The sequence below is a fragment of the Centruroides vittatus genome, unplaced genomic scaffold, assembly GCF_030686945.1.
Source record: "Centruroides vittatus isolate TY-2023 unplaced genomic scaffold, ASM3068694v2 contig_1777, whole genome shotgun sequence".
Classification (NCBI taxonomy): Eukaryota; Metazoa; Arthropoda; class Arachnida; order Scorpiones; family Buthidae; genus Centruroides; species Centruroides vittatus.
The window spans coordinates 660601-678270 of record NW_027121088.1 but is presented as its reverse complement, the minus strand read 5'-3'; the positions used below and the strand labels follow the sequence as shown (position 1 = coordinate 678270).

At 32.4% G+C, this 17670-nt stretch overlaps 2 protein-coding genes across 2 annotated transcripts in view; both read right to left on the bottom strand.

Moving 5' to 3' along the window:
• The window catches only part of LOC136969360 (centromere protein F-like), a 352144-nt gene that overhangs the window by 281623 nt on the left and 52851 nt on the right, over window positions 1-17670 (bottom strand). The gene's annotated exons all lie outside the window — the stretch shown is intronic.
• LOC136969368 (RNA exonuclease 4-like) overlaps window positions 1-17670 on the bottom strand; it is a 36957-nt gene that overhangs the window by 12534 nt on the left and 6753 nt on the right. Inside the window, exons 2-3 of the mRNA XM_067263506.1 lie at window positions 16084-16200; window positions 122-237 (exon numbers count right to left, since the gene is read on the bottom strand). Coding sequence (XP_067119607.1) covers window positions 122-237; window positions 16084-16200 — 233 coding nt within the window. The remainder of the gene's footprint in view (window positions 1-121; window positions 238-16083; window positions 16201-17670) is intronic.

Sequence of the window (17670 nt, the reverse complement as noted above, 5' to 3'; positions counted from 1 at the left end):
TATTGCAATTTCACTTTTGAAGAATATAAATATATTATTTTTGTGAAGTACTGTACATATACAATTTATTGAACCATGTTTACACAGTTTTTATTTGTGAATTTAAAAACTCTTAACTTACTTTTGAGACTTCTTTTTCCTTTCAGTTTCACTATTTTGCTTGAAATTTTCTCCTTTCTTTTTTCTCATTTTACTAATTTCAAGCTTTTTCTGTTTAACTGGATTCAACTTGAAAGTCTAAAATTATTTTTAAAAATTTTAATTTTTCAATAAAATACAGTCAAACTTGTTTTTATGCGGTGGATAGGGACCGCATAAAAAAACGCATTAAAAAAAAAATCACACGAAACTTCACGAGTGGCTATAAAAAATAGTTTTCGCAACACAATTTAAAAAATATTTTTTTTTATGCGGTCAATAGGGACCGCATAAAAAGTCTCACGTAGAAAATAACTCAAAACCGTACGAAATAGAATTTATTGACAACAGATGTCAGCACTTGACTGCATCGTCTCGTCTATCGTCTGTTTTACATATTTTTGTCCAGGTGGTGTTTTGTTGACTTAAAAAATAAATTATTTCATTTTTCGCATATTCATGCAATAATATTACTATAATAAGTTCATTTATGCTATAATAAGTTCATTTAGCTATAATAAGTCAACGTGAGACATGACAAATCGCACGAGACCAGTCGCCAACTATACCGCACAAAAAAAATCGCATAAAAAAAATCGCACAAAAAAAGACCGCATAAAAACAGGTTTGACTGTATATAAAAACAAAAGTTATAAAAACTCTCAAAAATAAATTTATAATAGCTACAATAAGATAAACTATACAGATTCTACATTGTTAACAACATATATATAAATACAGTAGAGCGTCGTTTATCCGAATCAATTGGGGACTGGGATTGTTCAGATAACCAATTATGTACAAAAAAATATATTAACCTATCCCATGTTGAAATTTTTCTCCATTGCATGTTGCTGTGTTGAATTTTTGTCAATGTTAAGCCTAACGTAAATTTTTAAAAATAATAATTGTGGCTATTGTATTGTTAAAAATTATTTCTTTACTTTGTACAAACAAAATAAATATATTGAAAAATATAAAAACAAAAAAAATTATATTCTGGAAGTTAATCTTGTATCAAAAATGCTTGATTCAGCACGACACAGTCTGACTGGAATGCTTTCGGTTAACCAATGTTTCGGTTGATCGGCTTTCAGGTAAACGATGCTCTACTGTATATGTATCAAAGGTCTTCATGCATTGGAATGATACCTTAAAATTGTCTCCCAGCTCCCCAGACCCGATCAGCATTTGATTTTTGTGTGTGGAGAATCAGCATGCAGATATCATCATCACAGGATAGCATATACTATTGAAAGGCTGAGTCAGTGGTCTAATTATTTTTTTTAGAAGTTGAAATATTGTACTGTAAAAATAGTGTACACTAGTTTTTCATATTTTACTGTTATACACAAGTGGTCATAAAGTAGCTTGACAGTGATCTCTGGAGTGTGGAAAGTGAGAAATCCATGAAATTTTTACAGGATAAATACAGGGTGACATAAGCTCACAATACATGAAAATAGGGGTAGAACTAGAGTGATCATATTGTTTATCTTGAAAATCAAGACAGTTTTTATGAAGTCTTCAAATAGCTAAACTTAAATTATTTTTTAAAAATCATTTGTATATTGATCTAGAAACTGGTTATATTGCATTAGAAAAACAGTAAAATAATTCTATTTAAAAGTTTATTCTAGTTTGAGGGTTAAAAACAGGAGAAATCTAGAACTGTCCCAGACAAATTGGAACATTTGGTCACATTAGTAAAACAATACAGTTTTAGTTAATATAACTGTAACTTGAAAATTTCCAATACAAACACCGGGAATTAGTGATGTTACAAGATTCTACATGACAGAAAGCAGCATAAGCCAATGGAACAGTATGCATAGGACAAAAAACAACAAAGATATTGGTGTTTAAAAATTGAAAACTAGCAAGCCAATACCTGTGACAGAAGACCCATACACATTTTTGGATGAGGTTGAAGCACCTTAGCTGAAAGTGCAAAGTTGGTTTGCATTTGAACAAACATGGTTTACAACAAAATACAAGCACAAATGAATTGTTGACACTTGATGTCAGAATCTCTAACACACACTCTATTTAACAAAAACTTTTATTAAAACAAAAAAGAACACTACAACTTCACACATCTGAAGAAAAAAAAAAGGCAGGAAGAGAAGAAGAAAAAAAAAGGCAGGAAGAGAAGAACAAAAAAAAAGTAGGGAAAGCTCACAGCAAAAAAAAAAGATCAATGTTGTCACAATCAACAGATCATATAAATGATAATATTTTCAAAGGGGTAAATTCAATGGGATCAGTAATATTTCTAAAAAAAAGTTTTTAATAATAATAATAATTTTTATTTTTAGAGTTTACAAAAGATTTTGTTAATATTTTCCATATTTTTCAACACTTTCCCTCATTGAATGATCTGTTGGATACCCATGTCCTTGCAAAGAGATTCAAGTCTTGGTTTGTGTAGTAGTTTTGTCATTATGTCAGCTACCTGGAATTCTGTGGCTACTCTTCACCACAATGGTTCCATCAATAACTAGCTCACAAAGAAATGTCTCGTTTTAATATGTTTAGTACAGCGATGGCATTCTGGGTTTTGTGCCAATCTTGTTGCTGCTTCATTGTCAATTTGTAGGTCTGGAGATTTGGGGATACTCTAGATTACCACCTATGGAATTTTGGGTCTTTGGGTATATATCTGAACTCAGGAGACCGAGACGAGTTCAACGATACCGTACTTTTGAACCAGAGACAAAAAATAAAAAAGTTATCATACTTTTTTCCAGCGACTGTGCGATGATAGGGAGTCGCATCGCTCTCTCCGTTAAGTCAGCCTCGTTATTGCAATCGGGAGTCGCATCGCTTGCCGTTAAAATTGCCTTTAGTAGACGTTTCTCCCCCTTTTTTACTTTGTTCAAGAACTACCATGAATCAATAACTAGTGACGTTTAGCACATGGCGGCCTGCTGGCGGCTCCCCTCCGGGAGGTCAGTCAGGAGCACAAACAGTGGGAACGGCCGCCATGTTTGCTGCCATAAGTAACATTAACCGAAATGGCAATCGCGCGATGATCGGAAATCGCATCGCTCTCTCCGCTCTCATATCGTGTGTTTAACCCTCCTGGAGATGACCGTAGTCCGACGTCATGGTTTGCAGACTTTACCGCAAGATGGCAATACTAGCAACTATGGTGCCGTTTTCACGAGAGCAATAAAAAAAGTATGATAACTTTTTTATTTTTCGTCTCCGGTCCAAAAATAGGGTACCGTTGAACTTGTCTCGGTCCCGAGTTCAAATATATAATCAAAGTCCTGAAATTCCCTAGGTGGTAATCTATAGTACACCTGGAGATTCTTTGAGTTCTGTGATATCCTATTGCTTCAGCCATACTATTTCATATGCTGCTTCACTTGCAGCCACCACTTCTGCTTCTGTGGTAGATATTGCAACTGAACTTTGTCTTTGACTAAGCCAACTGATTGCTCCGCCGGAATAAATACAAACAACTCCGAAAGTAGAATGTCCAGTGACTAAATCTCCACCATGATCAGCATCATTGTATGCCTCAAGAATGCCCTTCTTATGTCCTTTCTTATAGAGTAATCCATAATCAAGTGTACCTTTCAGGTAACGGAAGATCCTTTTAACATTTATCCAGTTCTCATTAGTATAAACTTCAAGTGACCTTGAAACAACTCCCACTGCATAACTAATATCAGGGTATGTACCAACCATCAGGTACATAAGAGCACCTACTGCTTGACAATATGGTTTGTCCTTTTTGTGTTCTTCATTATTTTCACAGGAACTTTCCCTGATTTATTGCTTTCCTTAATTATCAGCGTTGACACAGGTCTGCAATCTTGCATGCCGAAATGCTCAAGAATTTTTTCAGTATAGGACTTTTGATTTACAAAAATTGATCCATCACTTTGTCTGTGAATTTCTAAACCTAAGAAATAGGTAGCAGGTCTAGAGACAATCTTGAACTCACTTTTTAACTGCTCTATAAACTCTATAAATGGCTGATTCCTGTGGATCTGTTGCCACCACCAAACCATCATCTACATTCAAGGTTAGCAAAAGTTTATTTGGATCTCTCTTTCTTATGAACAGGCAAGGATCTGCATCACTCCTTTGGAAGCCCAATTTCAAAAGATAGTCTCCAAATCTCTTATTCCAACATAGTGGAGCTTGTTTAAGTCCATAAAGATTTCGTTTTAATTTACAGACTCTGTTTGAACCATCACTAAACCCCTCTGGCTGTTCCATGTAAATGTCCTCATCTATTGTACCATATAAGAAAGCTGATGAGACATCAAATTGTGTAAGAGACATATTTTCATTTGCTGCAAACTTAAAAGTGCTCTAATTGTTCCTAACTTAGCAACAGGGCTGAATGTTTGATCAAAATTCTTTCCGTTTCTTTGAGAGAATCCTTTGCTACCAGTCTTGCCTTAAACTTGTCTATCAAACCATTTGGATTGGCCTTTGTTTTAAATATCCATTTGTATGGAATTGCTTTTCTTCCACCTGGTAACTCTTCACGGGTCCATGTCTCATTTTCTTTTAAGGATTTTATTTCACAATCCATAGCACTTAACCATTTCTCTTGGTTCTGACAACTAATTGCCTCTGTATAAGTACTCAGATCTTCAAAGGCACTTGGATCACTGACATAACACTGTCATCAAATTTTCTGGGACGCATAAGCTCTGAACAATCTTGTAGAGTCATTTGTTGTATTGCCTCTTTGCTCTGAACTTCATCCTGAAAACTCAAATCTTCTTTTTCAGCATTCAGATAACTATCATCTTCTTGTAAACTATAAGGCTTCATGATTATTTCCAGATGAGGTATATTCAAGTTGTTATTTTTAACTATCAAGGATTCTTCTTGAAAAATGTCATCTCTCGAATGAATGAGCTTGTTATTTTCTTTGTCCCAAACCACCATCATCATCATATCCTATCGAAACACCTTTCTGTGCTTTCTTCCCCACTTTTTCCTTAGTTGCTTGGGTACATGAGCATAACAAGTACTCCCAATGATTCTCAAGTGTTTAATATTTGGTTTTTTATTAAACCATAGTTCAAATGGCAATTTACCTTCAATACTTGATGGACTTGTTCTATTTAGGATATAGGTTGCAGTATTTACTAACTCTGCCCATAGCTTTTGAGTGAAATTTTTATTAGTATACATTAAGGACCTTGCTGCCTCAACTATTGTTCTATTTTCAAGTTCACAGCAGCCATTCTGTTCTGGAGTATATGACATAGTCAATTGTTGTCTTATTCTATTTTTCTGTAGAATTTTTCTAACAATAGCATTATCAAATTCTCTGCCATTATCACTCAGAATTTCTTTGACTGTATGTCCAGTAACTTTAACTTCAGCTATCATCTGTTTTAGCTTTTCAGACACTTCAGACTTTTCCTTAATAAAATAGATAAATCGAATTCTTGAAAAGTCATCTTTAAATAAAACAAAGTATCTATAACCAGACATAAATGGTTCAAATGATCCACATATATCCTTATGTATCAGTTCACCTGGTTTTGTAGCATGTGGACGTGTTCCAAACTTTAATCTATGAGATTTGCCGTAAACACATCCTTCACATATTTCATTATCAAAGTCAACTTTAACACCACGTTCTCATTCTACAATTGTTTTCACATGTCTCTTGTCTTGGTGACCCAGCCTCTCATGATAGATCTGTAATAAATTTGACTTAGTAACTGCATTTACCTCACATGGCTTGCAACATGTTACACTTCCTAAATTAAGCTTAAAAAGACCTCCATATTGGCTACGTCTACCAGTTATTATTATATGTCCATCAACTTTTAATTTACATTCTTTGATATAAATAAGCTAGAGTGATGACGATCCTGAGCTGCTAACATTGAAAATAGATTCTTCTTAAGATCCGGTACAAACCAAACATTACATAATATAATTTTATTCCATGTATTATCCACATATGCTTCTACTTCAACTGTTCCTTTACCTATTGCATATATTTTGTTTCCACTGGCTATGGTAACTGAATGTGGATCTTTAAAGTCCTCAAAATCACAAAACAAATTTTGTTAATAGGTAACATGACTTGTAGCTCCATTGTCCACATACCAACAGTCTTTATCATTTTCACTAAGTACTGTATTCGACATAATTGTTAAGAGAGTCATATTACAACTATTATCTTTATGAGATTCTGCAGAAAACTCTCTATTTTCTTGTTTAGTTTTACTGTCTGCTTTCCTTACAATTACATAAAACTATACTTTATTTTATGACCAGATCTGTGACAATAGTGACAAACTATATCTGAACTATATTTTCCTGCTGGTTTAGATTTGAACAGCTTCTTACTTGTATTAGTAACTAAGACTTCCTGATTTTTGTTTTCATTATCCTTACAAGCTAAAGCTCTTTCACACGAGCACAATTGAACAGCTAAATTATCTATGGTACAATCCTTTTTTAAAATAAGAAGCCAGCTTGACTTAAATGAAAAATAGTCGTCAGGTAAAGTATCTAAGACTTTGCAAATTAACAATAAATCTGGCAACTTTTCCATTCCTTCATCCTTTGTCAATTCTACATCCAAATCATTCCAAATATTTTTTAGTTTTGATAAATAGTTGGCCATATCATCTCCAACTTGATGTTTATAACCAAAAAATCTCATACAAAGATCATAAGCCTTGTCCTCACAGACACCTTCAAACAATCTATGTAATTCTAACCAAACGTCTCGCACTGTGGTAAAACGCATGACTTTCTTTAAAGTTTCTTCATACAAATTGCAAGTTAAAACCAACAAAGCACTACTATCGTAATTAGTAAAATTTAATAGTTCTTTTTCATACCTTGTTTTTTCTTCCTTTGAAGCATCAGAATATAATTCTTCCAGTTTCGAAATTTTTCATTCAACAACATCCAATGAACCAGGAATATTCCTTACCACGATGCAAATTTTATATTTCCAAGTCGACCAGTTAGACTTGCCTTCTAAATATCCAATGTGAAGTCTAGAAAGTTCCATCGCACAGTTAAAGCGATCTGGACCCATAACCTGTTGAGACTTGATGTCAGAACCTCTAACACACACTTCTCTACTTAAGAAAAACTTATTTAAACAAAAAGAAACACTACAACTTCACATGTCTGAAAAAAAGGCGGGAAGAGAAGAACAAAAAAAGTAGGGAAAGCTCACAGAAAAAAAAACAATCAGTGTTGCCACCAATCAACAGATCATGAAAATGTTAATATTCTCCTTATTTTTCAACATGAATTAATTATCAAAGTTACACAAATTAAGAAAAATAAAAGACGCATTCTTATAAATAACGAATGCAAACTATTTGTTTCATAAACATTTGCTTGTTAAAAATATGCTAAAATTCAATTTTCGGTAGAATGAAAACTGCTACTGTTTAGGATAATTGTAAGTAATAAATATAATATAAACTATTTCAATTCAGTCTAAATTTTTTTCAATTTAAAAATATCAAATGGTTTATCAAGTTCAATTATTGTTTTTCTTATAACAAGTTCATAGTTAAAAGTGAAATTTTATTTATTGATTTGTTATGTATTTTCAAAAACAATATCACAGTTTCTCATTATCAATAGTTTACTTTTTGAATCTAATTGCATGTTTTTTATATTTTTATATTTTATATAAAATTTCAAATATGTTAGTTGTGATCACTTCAATAATCCAGAGTTTGGACAATTTTTTGGAAGAGTATTAATAAATGATAATAGAACAACAATAGAAATTTTATTATTATAATTTTCTTAAACAGATAATTAAACGCAACTGAAATAAATATCATTAAAACTGTTAATTTATTAAATTAACAGTTTTAATGATATTTATTCCAAAATTTAAAATTATATCAAATTCAGTTGTATAGTATATTATAATAGGTTTACATTCTGTTATAATAGGCTAAAGAGGAGAGTGAAGTAATGTCTCCTGAAATTCATCCTGAAATAATTAAAATTGTTAAAAATTTTGTTAATAAAATAATTATTAAGACTATTAACTTATTAGTTTAAAAGCCTCACGATTGGTGTATGATAAGTCCTAAAACATTTAAGCAAGAACTGAGTTTAAAGAATTTTATTTAATCCACAAATCAACATTAAAAAAACCTTTAATAATATTATTAAATAAAGGTTTTTGTCTTTTTCAAATACCATCATTGGACTGCCTTAATGTGGAATAATTGGAATTAAATGCATAAAACAGAATTCCAATCATTCTATGTTAATGCAACTTGACGAATAGCTTTCAAAATAGCTTATCAGAATCAAAAGATTTTAACACTGTGCAACTCAACATTAATGCATGACACATATTTTCTGACACATCAGTTAAAATCCAATTTTACAAATATAATTTCATCATCAAAATAAACAGAATATCTGTTATAAAAAGAGATTGTTGCTGTTTATTCTGGTAGAAAAATTATTATAAATTCAAATCATTAATGATGATAATGATTAGATAACTTCTAAAGTTAGACTTCTAAATTTGTTATAAATATACTTATAAAAATACTAATAATAAATTTATAAAATTCATCTTGAGTCATTTTCATATTTCCTGAATCATTATCCCTTCAAAACAGAACAGTTATATATTTGAAAATGGAATACATTTTTTCATGACAAAATATTTTCAAAATTATTTAGAATAATTGGAAATCAACATTTAAAAATAAAAATTAACAATCAATGTTATAAAATAGTTGAATAAAATTTAAAAAATTAATCTATTATGTAAAATATTTTACATTTTAATTTTATTCAAATATTTTATTACATTGATTGCTAATTTTTGTTTTAAAATGTTTAGATTTTCAACTGTTTTAAATAATTTTTTAACAACATTCCACTATAAAAGAATAGGACTTGATGAAGATTTTACTTGTTATTAACATGAGTAGGGATGAGTTTTATAAAAAAAAAAAGTTTACACCTTTTTATAAAACTCATCCCTACCCTCAAAATTATCTTCTTGCCATTTTATAGTAATTAAAATTTTTTATAACAAAATCTCATAACAGATAGTGCCACACAATTTTATTTATTTTGCTATAAACTAATACTATACAAGTACTATATAAGTTTTTTTTTTTAAATACAAACTCATAACAGCTGGGAAAGTTACACAACTCTTGTTGCTAGATTTTTTGAACATGTAATTGTTCTATTTTGAAGAACTAATAATGGATACTGGAAAAACAAAAACATTTCTGGTTGCCTTAACAAAACAAAATAGAAATCATCACAGTGGAACCTTGAATTACTTTCAATAAGCATTTATTTATGGCTAATGTTTTTGATCTATACAGATCTCCATTAGGTTAAAAAGTTCTAAAATGAAGTGTGAAAAAAGAACATATACTTAACCAAGAACTTAATGTGTAATCATATGTGAATTTACTGAAATAGTGATAACTATAAGCAAAACTCTGATTAAAATAAGTACAATTTTATAACTGTAATACAACTGATATGTTTTGAGATAGTCTAACTCTAATAACATTAAATGAGTGCTAACAATATCATGATTACAATAAACCCAGTATACAACAGGGGTGCCCAAACTGTTTGCTGTAAGAGTCCTAGTACCTGAAAATATTGGGAGCTGCACCTTAAGTTCTTGGTATAAAAATAAAAAAAATATTTCAGAATCATAATGTATTTATTTTGACAATTTTTACATATTTATTGCAATTTTTTTTATTTACTCTTTGCTATTTGAAGGTTTATGAATTTGTAATGTTTGTAATGAAATTTTAAAAAATAATAAATATTTTTTATTTATTAGTTGAGCCACAATTAAGTTCTTTAAGAGCCGCATGCAGCTTGTGAGCCACAGTTTGGGCATCATTGGTATATAACAGGCATGGGCAAATGTGGCTCTTTTTGAGTTACATGCGGCTCTTGCTGAAAGTGTTAATTTCTGTTTTTTATTATTATTTTTACAATTTTATTTTTATAATTTTGTGAAAATATATTTATTAAAAAAATTCAATATTTGTTTTATATTATATTTATATTATATAATAAAATCGCACGCCTTACCATACTATCCACCACGACAGTACAGAACTGCGGCTCCCATGCATTTTGCAAAACTTACATTTCGGCTCCCACTGAACTCTTGCTTGCCCACCCCTGGTATATAATATGCTATTATAATGTATTATATATTTTTATATAAAAGTTAACATATTTTATCAAATGTTTCCAGATCTAACTTCTCAAATATCACTTCCAGTTACAAGCTCTTGGCACAGACAGATTATTTACATAGACATAATCAAGTAGCAAATGTAATACACCAAGAGCTTGCAAAGAAACACAAATTATTAGACATCCACGAACCATACTACAAATACATCCCACAGATCATATTGGAAAACAACAGGCACAAAATGTACTACAACAGAGCCATAATCACAGATAAAACAATTTATCACAACAGACCAGACATCACACTCATTGACAAACACAATAAAATCACATATATTATAGACATATCTGTTCCAAACATTCACAATATACATAACACATGCACTGAAAAAATCAGCAAGTACACAAACTCGCCCAGGAAATAAGGCATCTGTGGAGAATGGATAGGGTGCTTATTGTACCTGTTGTTCTCTCCTTTACAGGTGTCATACCACACACACTACACAAAAGCCTGGGCATATTACAATTGAATAGAAACACATACGTCACACTACAGAAGGCCACCATACTGAATACATGTCACATTGTTAGGAATTTCCTGAATACAGACACACTTTTTTAAATTTTGTTTTGATTACTATGCCTTTACTCTGGTCCGGCATAGTACACAGCCACTGCTGTCAACCAAGTAAAACTCACAAAACCAACATAATAATAACAATAAGGGGCTGTCCATAAATTTCATGCACATTTTTCTTGAAATTTTTACTCTCTCTTCCCCCGTTGTCCCAGTTAGTCCACATTTCTAACCCCCTCCCCTCTTCAGACATCCAGCAAAATTCAATCCCCTTACAACTTTTATTACTTTATAAACTATACATATCATAAGTAGAAATAATGGAATTATATCCAAATTGCTCGTATATGATTGAAACCTTTCTAGTAAGTTATAACAGTGCTTTTACATCAATTGCAAAATCAAAGCATAGGAAATAGCACAATTGCATAGAAGCATAGGAAATAGAGCAGAGCATTTTGCACAGGTTATCCCTTTCATATGACCTTCTTCCTTGGCCATGCTTAAATTGTTAAAAAGAAATTAATCTTTCCATGCTCTTTTAAAATTTTTTTTATAAAATTTGATTTACATTTGTTTAGTCAAATGTAAAGTAAAGTTTAACTAAACAAATGTAAACCAAAATTTTATAAAAAAATTTTAAAAGAATATGCAAAGATTAATTTTGCATGTAATGTTGTCTGAAGGACAACTCAGCAAATACCTTCAACTCTTCCTCAAGATAATCTCAAGTAATTTTCAAACTATTGCTGGATGGTGTCAGAATCCTGAAATAATCTTCCCACAATAATTAGACACGATCACTTGGCAGATTATATTGTGTGCATAGACTTCACCACTTAGTACCTATGTATAGTACATACAGTAAAGCAGTATGGTAATACTTACATGTAAGTTATTAAAGTTCCAAAACTTAAATAAATCAAATTCCTTAGGATTAATGTCAACCTATAGAGACTTCTCCACCATGTGGTGTACCATCTTTTTAAATATTAGTAGACCAGCATTACAGTACATTGTTGATTTGGGGCCGTCCATAAATTACGTAAGGGTGATTTCGGCCACGTGACCTCCACCCACCCTGTGTAAGAAACTGTAATATTTTCTTTGATTCCTCCTCCCCTCCCCTTCCTTATGTAATATTTAGGCATGATTTTATAGAAAGATTTTAACAAAAAAATTTCTTTTATGAATAACTAAAAACCTTAGGTCCAAAATATATAATTATTAATTAGTTAATATATTCTATTATTTAGCTAGTACATGTGTAAACAGAAACGACATACAAAATAAAACAAGAGAGAATAGAGAGAAACCACATTCTGTTGTCATATTGATTACATCTTGGCAAAGGCCAAGAAAATAAACTACACGCTACTAAAATGTGCTAGGTGCACCTGGGGACTAAATCATAAAGCTTGTAAAAACTCTATATAATGGGGCAATACAACCTATGCTACTTTACGCAGCCTCTAGCTGGAGTCATATAAACTAGTAAAAATTCAGTAGCAAGTAAATTACCTCTCTCTTCAAAGACAGTTTGCCATCAGGATTTCAAAGTGCTGCAGAACTGTTTCTACTAATGCTCTCTCTGATTCTAAAAAAAACTTTATTAAAAAGGTGAGAACTGTCACCGACATACTCGGCCAACATCCAGGCAAAAACCCGCGAACTTTCGTGCTTCTTTTTCTTCCAAGTTGCCAGCCAACATCTCGTTGGCAAGTGTTGCCAGGCAGTGTTCGGGATCTCTGGCGCTGGCGGCCACAGCTAGGCGTTGAAACACTTGCCGCATGTGCATCTTATGTTCCTCCCACGAAGTGCTAGCAATGAGGATGTCATCTAGGTATGAAAAACAAAAGTTTAAGCCTTTCAGAACTTCGTGCATGAACCGTTGGAATGATTGGGCTGCGTTGCAGAGACCAAAAGGGAGGAAAACGAATTCAAATAGCCCAAATGGCGTTGTAATGGCTGTCTTTGGCACATCATCTGGGTTAACTGGTATATGATGGAAGGCTCTAACCAAATCGATCTTGGAAAATATTCGGGCTCCATGTAGACTTTGACCAAAATCGTGGATGTGTGGCACTGGATAGTGATCAGGAACAGTTATCCTATTCAGGGCACGATAGTCTCCCAGTAGGTCTCCAATCGTTACGATCCTTCGGCACCATATGGAGGGGAGAAGCCCAGTTGGACTTTGATGGTCTGCATATACCTAACTCCATCATGTGCTGGAATTCTTGCTTTGCTACTTGCAGCTGAGCCGGATGCAATCTATGGGGTTTGGCAAATACGGGTGGACCGTGTGTTTCGATATAATGCATTGTGTTGTGCCTGACTTTATCTGAAAACGGTCGAGAACGAGTGAGATGTGGAAAGTCCTTGAGGATATCCTGCATTGGGGAATTGCTGATTATAGTTTTGACCGAAGTAGGTGGTCCTGTATAATATCTTCCTCGTGTAGTAAGGGAAGTCAGGGGGTCGACCAATAATCTGTTTCTGATGTCGAGAATGAGTCCAAAGTTGGCCAAAAAGTCTGCACCGATTATAGGCTTCTGCACATCAGCTATGGTAAATTCCCATCTGAAAAGAACGTCTTAAGTTGAGGTTAAGTTCTAGCACCTTTGCTCCATACGTCGAAATTTTAGAGTCGTTGGCAGCATACAATTCAACCTTTGTAGGCTGATTCTTAGTGCGATTGGGAATGATCGATAAATCTGCTCCAGAATCAATTAAGAAATTTAGGCCAGTTTTGTTGTCATACACAAACAGACAGCTATATTTAGGAGCCAGGCTGGACCCACAGGCCGTTACTGTGGCTGGCTGCACTTGTTTCCCTGATCAGCAGTTCGGTCGAAGGAACACGGCGAACAACATTTCCTAGCGGCTGATCCAAACTTATCATGGTAGTAACAATATCCCTGACGATTGAGGCTTCTTCCTCGAGGGCGTGAACTAATGCGATACCTCAAATTCGGGTCATGTCGGTTTCTCTCTCTACTACGATAATGGGGACGAGCAGTACGCGATACATTAAGTTCTACAACCTTCGTTGTGAGTTCTAAAATCTGCATTTCGAGATTTTTGATTACGGGATTTTCGGCTTCTAAGTTGATGCTGGCCAGTTGGGTTGGTTCTGTAAACATCCAGGCAAAAACCCCGCGAACTTTTTGCGCCTCCTTTTTACGTTGCCAGCCAACTCTCGTTGGCAAGTGTTGCCAGGCAGTGTTCGGGATCTCTGGCGCTGGCGGCCACACTACCATATTGCAATTAGCCTATCTCTGATCATCACCCTGTAAACAAGGTTATCCCCAGGGTACATTCTTCCATGGATAACCATGCAGACATTAATATCTACACAGATGGGTCCAAAAGCCCCCTTCATGTCTGCTCAAGTATCTGTATCCTCCTCCAAACTGACATATTTTGCCCAAAATATGTTAGAAGATACCCCCACATAACAAGCTGAAGAAGATGCTGTCTACCAAGCTGGTCAGTGGGCCACTTCACTACCAAACAAAACTCTGTCTATCAACATTTACAGTGATTCTTAGTCCGTCCTAAAATTTCTGATAAATACACATTTCAATAGCAATAAAATCACATATATCCAGCAACATATTAAAAATCTTGTAAATAAGATAACTTTTATGTTTGTTCGTGGCCATACTGGCATCCTAGAAAATGAAAAAGCCGACTTTGAGGCTAAGTCAGCTGCAAAGGACACTGACTTGGACCACACTCACAACCCTCTCTCACGCAGCAGCCTTAAAAATTATATTTATGACAATGCTATGCAAAAGTGGAATCAACAATAGTTGAGCAGTAAAACTGGTAGAATAAGATTATTTTCCTAGTGTTGAATGCAGGTTCTCATCACCACTTAGAGATTTAACGTTTGCTACTGCTCAACTGCTTACTAAGCATGTATAACCAGACAGAAACTGCCTCTTGCTTTTGCTCTACAGAAAACCTGGACACCGATCAACCATATGATCTATCATTGTCCAATTTACGATCAAGATAGACTTATTCTGAAATTAGAAATTTTTACGCTTGGTTTCAGGTGGCCACGTCCACTCGATAAGCTTGTTCAGAAACCACTGTTTGATACTTTTTACAATTATGTTAGAAAAATATGGAAGATAAGATTATTTCTAATTTTTAGTTTTACATTTTAGTTTTCACTAAAAATCAAATACTAATTTTATGTTTACTTTGTATCATGTATTTTGGTTTATGTATTCTTAGTGTTATATACCCATAGGAGTGGTGCGCACTTATTAAAAAAAAACAGTGAGAAACCCCCTACACAGCCTTTCTCCCATGATAAAAAATGTGTAGAGAGTAAGTCTGCTAGTGTTATTATTCTATCACGCCACATCTGACAAGCGTTCTTAATAGAAACCGCCAAATTAAAGCCAAATTCAAAACTCCACCACTCAACAAGATCAAAAAATAAAAACAATATATTATGTGAGACGAGATCTATTACCCCCTACCTCTGAGTAAGAAATCGTAAGAAATTCTTGACCCCCACCCACCCTAATTTACGTACCACACCACCTTACGTAATTTATGGATGTCCCCTTTGCTAATAATGTTTAAAAATGAAAACTCTGCTGTATCCTTGCTAACTCTCAAGAGCGATATTTTGAAAAGAAAGCTTCAATTAAGAAATTTTGAAATAAATATAATAAATTGCATAAACAGTATAAAATTTAATGAAATAACATGGATGTTTACTGAAGCACAACTCCTCCCTTCCACCTTGTCCAACTCTGTCCACTTGTCATAACCCCCCCTCCCTTCCAGCGTGAATGTCATTTATAAACAGCTCCTAATAATAAATGGGACGTGTTGCACTTAAATTTTATGTAAAGATATGAACTTGGCAAAGAGCCTAATTAAGAAGCTAATAAGTTTAATTTAATATATTACATTATTTACTAATATTTAGAAAAAAATAAAATACATTACTGAATATAAAAACAAACAGCTGCAATCTTAAAACAATACTTTTTCCTGGTTAATAACATAATTTAATCCTTGAGTTGAAATGTTATATATAATATTTTAAATCATAATAAATAATAAAAGCATTAATCAAAACAAAATTTGATAATTATCAAAATCATCAACATAAAATAATTTAATAGAATTAAATCAAAACTTACCTCCATCAGTTTTTGCCAGTTACTTGATACTGAACTACATCTTGGATAATTTGACACCGTATCACTTTTCTTCAGTTTCATTTTCTTATTTTGAATTATGGAATTTTTCAATTTCCTCTAAAAAATTATTTTAAAATAAATTATTTTATTCTAGACTTATTAGTAAATCTGAAAAAACATTCAGAGCAAGTTTGAATCAATAGATCTTGCATAATGTAAGAGTGAATAACCATTATGCCTATAGATTTCAAACAAATGCTTTTCTAGATGTATATATTAATTTCAAATTATACAATGATATCAATTTTTATAGCTAAGTCTTCTGATTATATGCTTAAGCACTTCTATAACTAATGTCTCCCACATGTTATACATTATTAATATACTCTCTTGGAAAATGAGTGTTTTTCATAAAAAGTATATTTTTTATACTTACTATATGTACTGTACACTACTTTGTAAATGAAGCAGTAAATTAATGTATTTTAAATAATCTTTTATTTTAACAATTTTTAATAAAAGTTTTGGTTTTACAAAATATTAATTTTCCTTTTCCTTCTTGAAATAATAAACATCAGTTAATTTTTTTGCCTACAATATACTTTGTTATTTTAGTTTTACAGCTTAATTCATTTCTTATTGTCAAATTTAAACAATCAAATATTGAATACAGATTGTTTAATAATTTTATTTAATCACAAATGCATAAACAAAAATGTCCTGGTTTTTTAACCATTTGTGATTAAAAAACAAAGACAAAAATATAATTTATAGGCTTAATATTCACTAACAGAGACACAGTTTAATAGGTTTTAGTCCAGTGTTCCACAACCGATGTGCTGTCACATTGTGAAAGGTGTGACATAAACTTTTACATGTTCTATTAATTTCAAGTATTATTTATATATTTTTATCACAGTTGTTGTGTTTCTTATGCTTGTATTTCATTCTCTACCACAGCATTGATGAAATTTGATGATATTTGTTTATTCTTTATTACAAGCCACGCATGTTTATGTATTCTAAGAAAGTACTGTATATGTAAAATAAATTTGCTCACAAGTGTTGATATCTGTTTATTATTATTATTAATAATAATAATAATAATAATAATAATAAGTTAGTGGCATTACATAATTCTATTAATAGTATCATATCGTACGTTTTTGAGGAGAATAACATTTTGGTGTACCGTGTTGAGTCATGGGTGTGCCGCAAGTAGAAAAAGGTTGCAGAACAGTTTTAGTCCTCCAAATTTTTGTTTTAGTTACTAAAAACAAAACTAAAAACGACTAGTAGAAATGAACTTAAACTGAAACTCCTGAAAACAGTTTTAGTTCATACTTTGAAACAATATATTATTTGAACTTTAGTAAAGTTTAAAAATTCTTATTCTTTCTCAAAGTGCCTGTAATAGGGAAGTTGCTGAATTTATTATAGTTTCTGTTGATTACAATTTATTATATACAGTGGGTGATTGGGACAACTAACAGTTCGAACTGCGAACAAATCAGACAAGAAACACTTTCACGAAAGATTTTTATGTTCGGACAACAAACACATGTTTGGATAACGAACACTTGACAG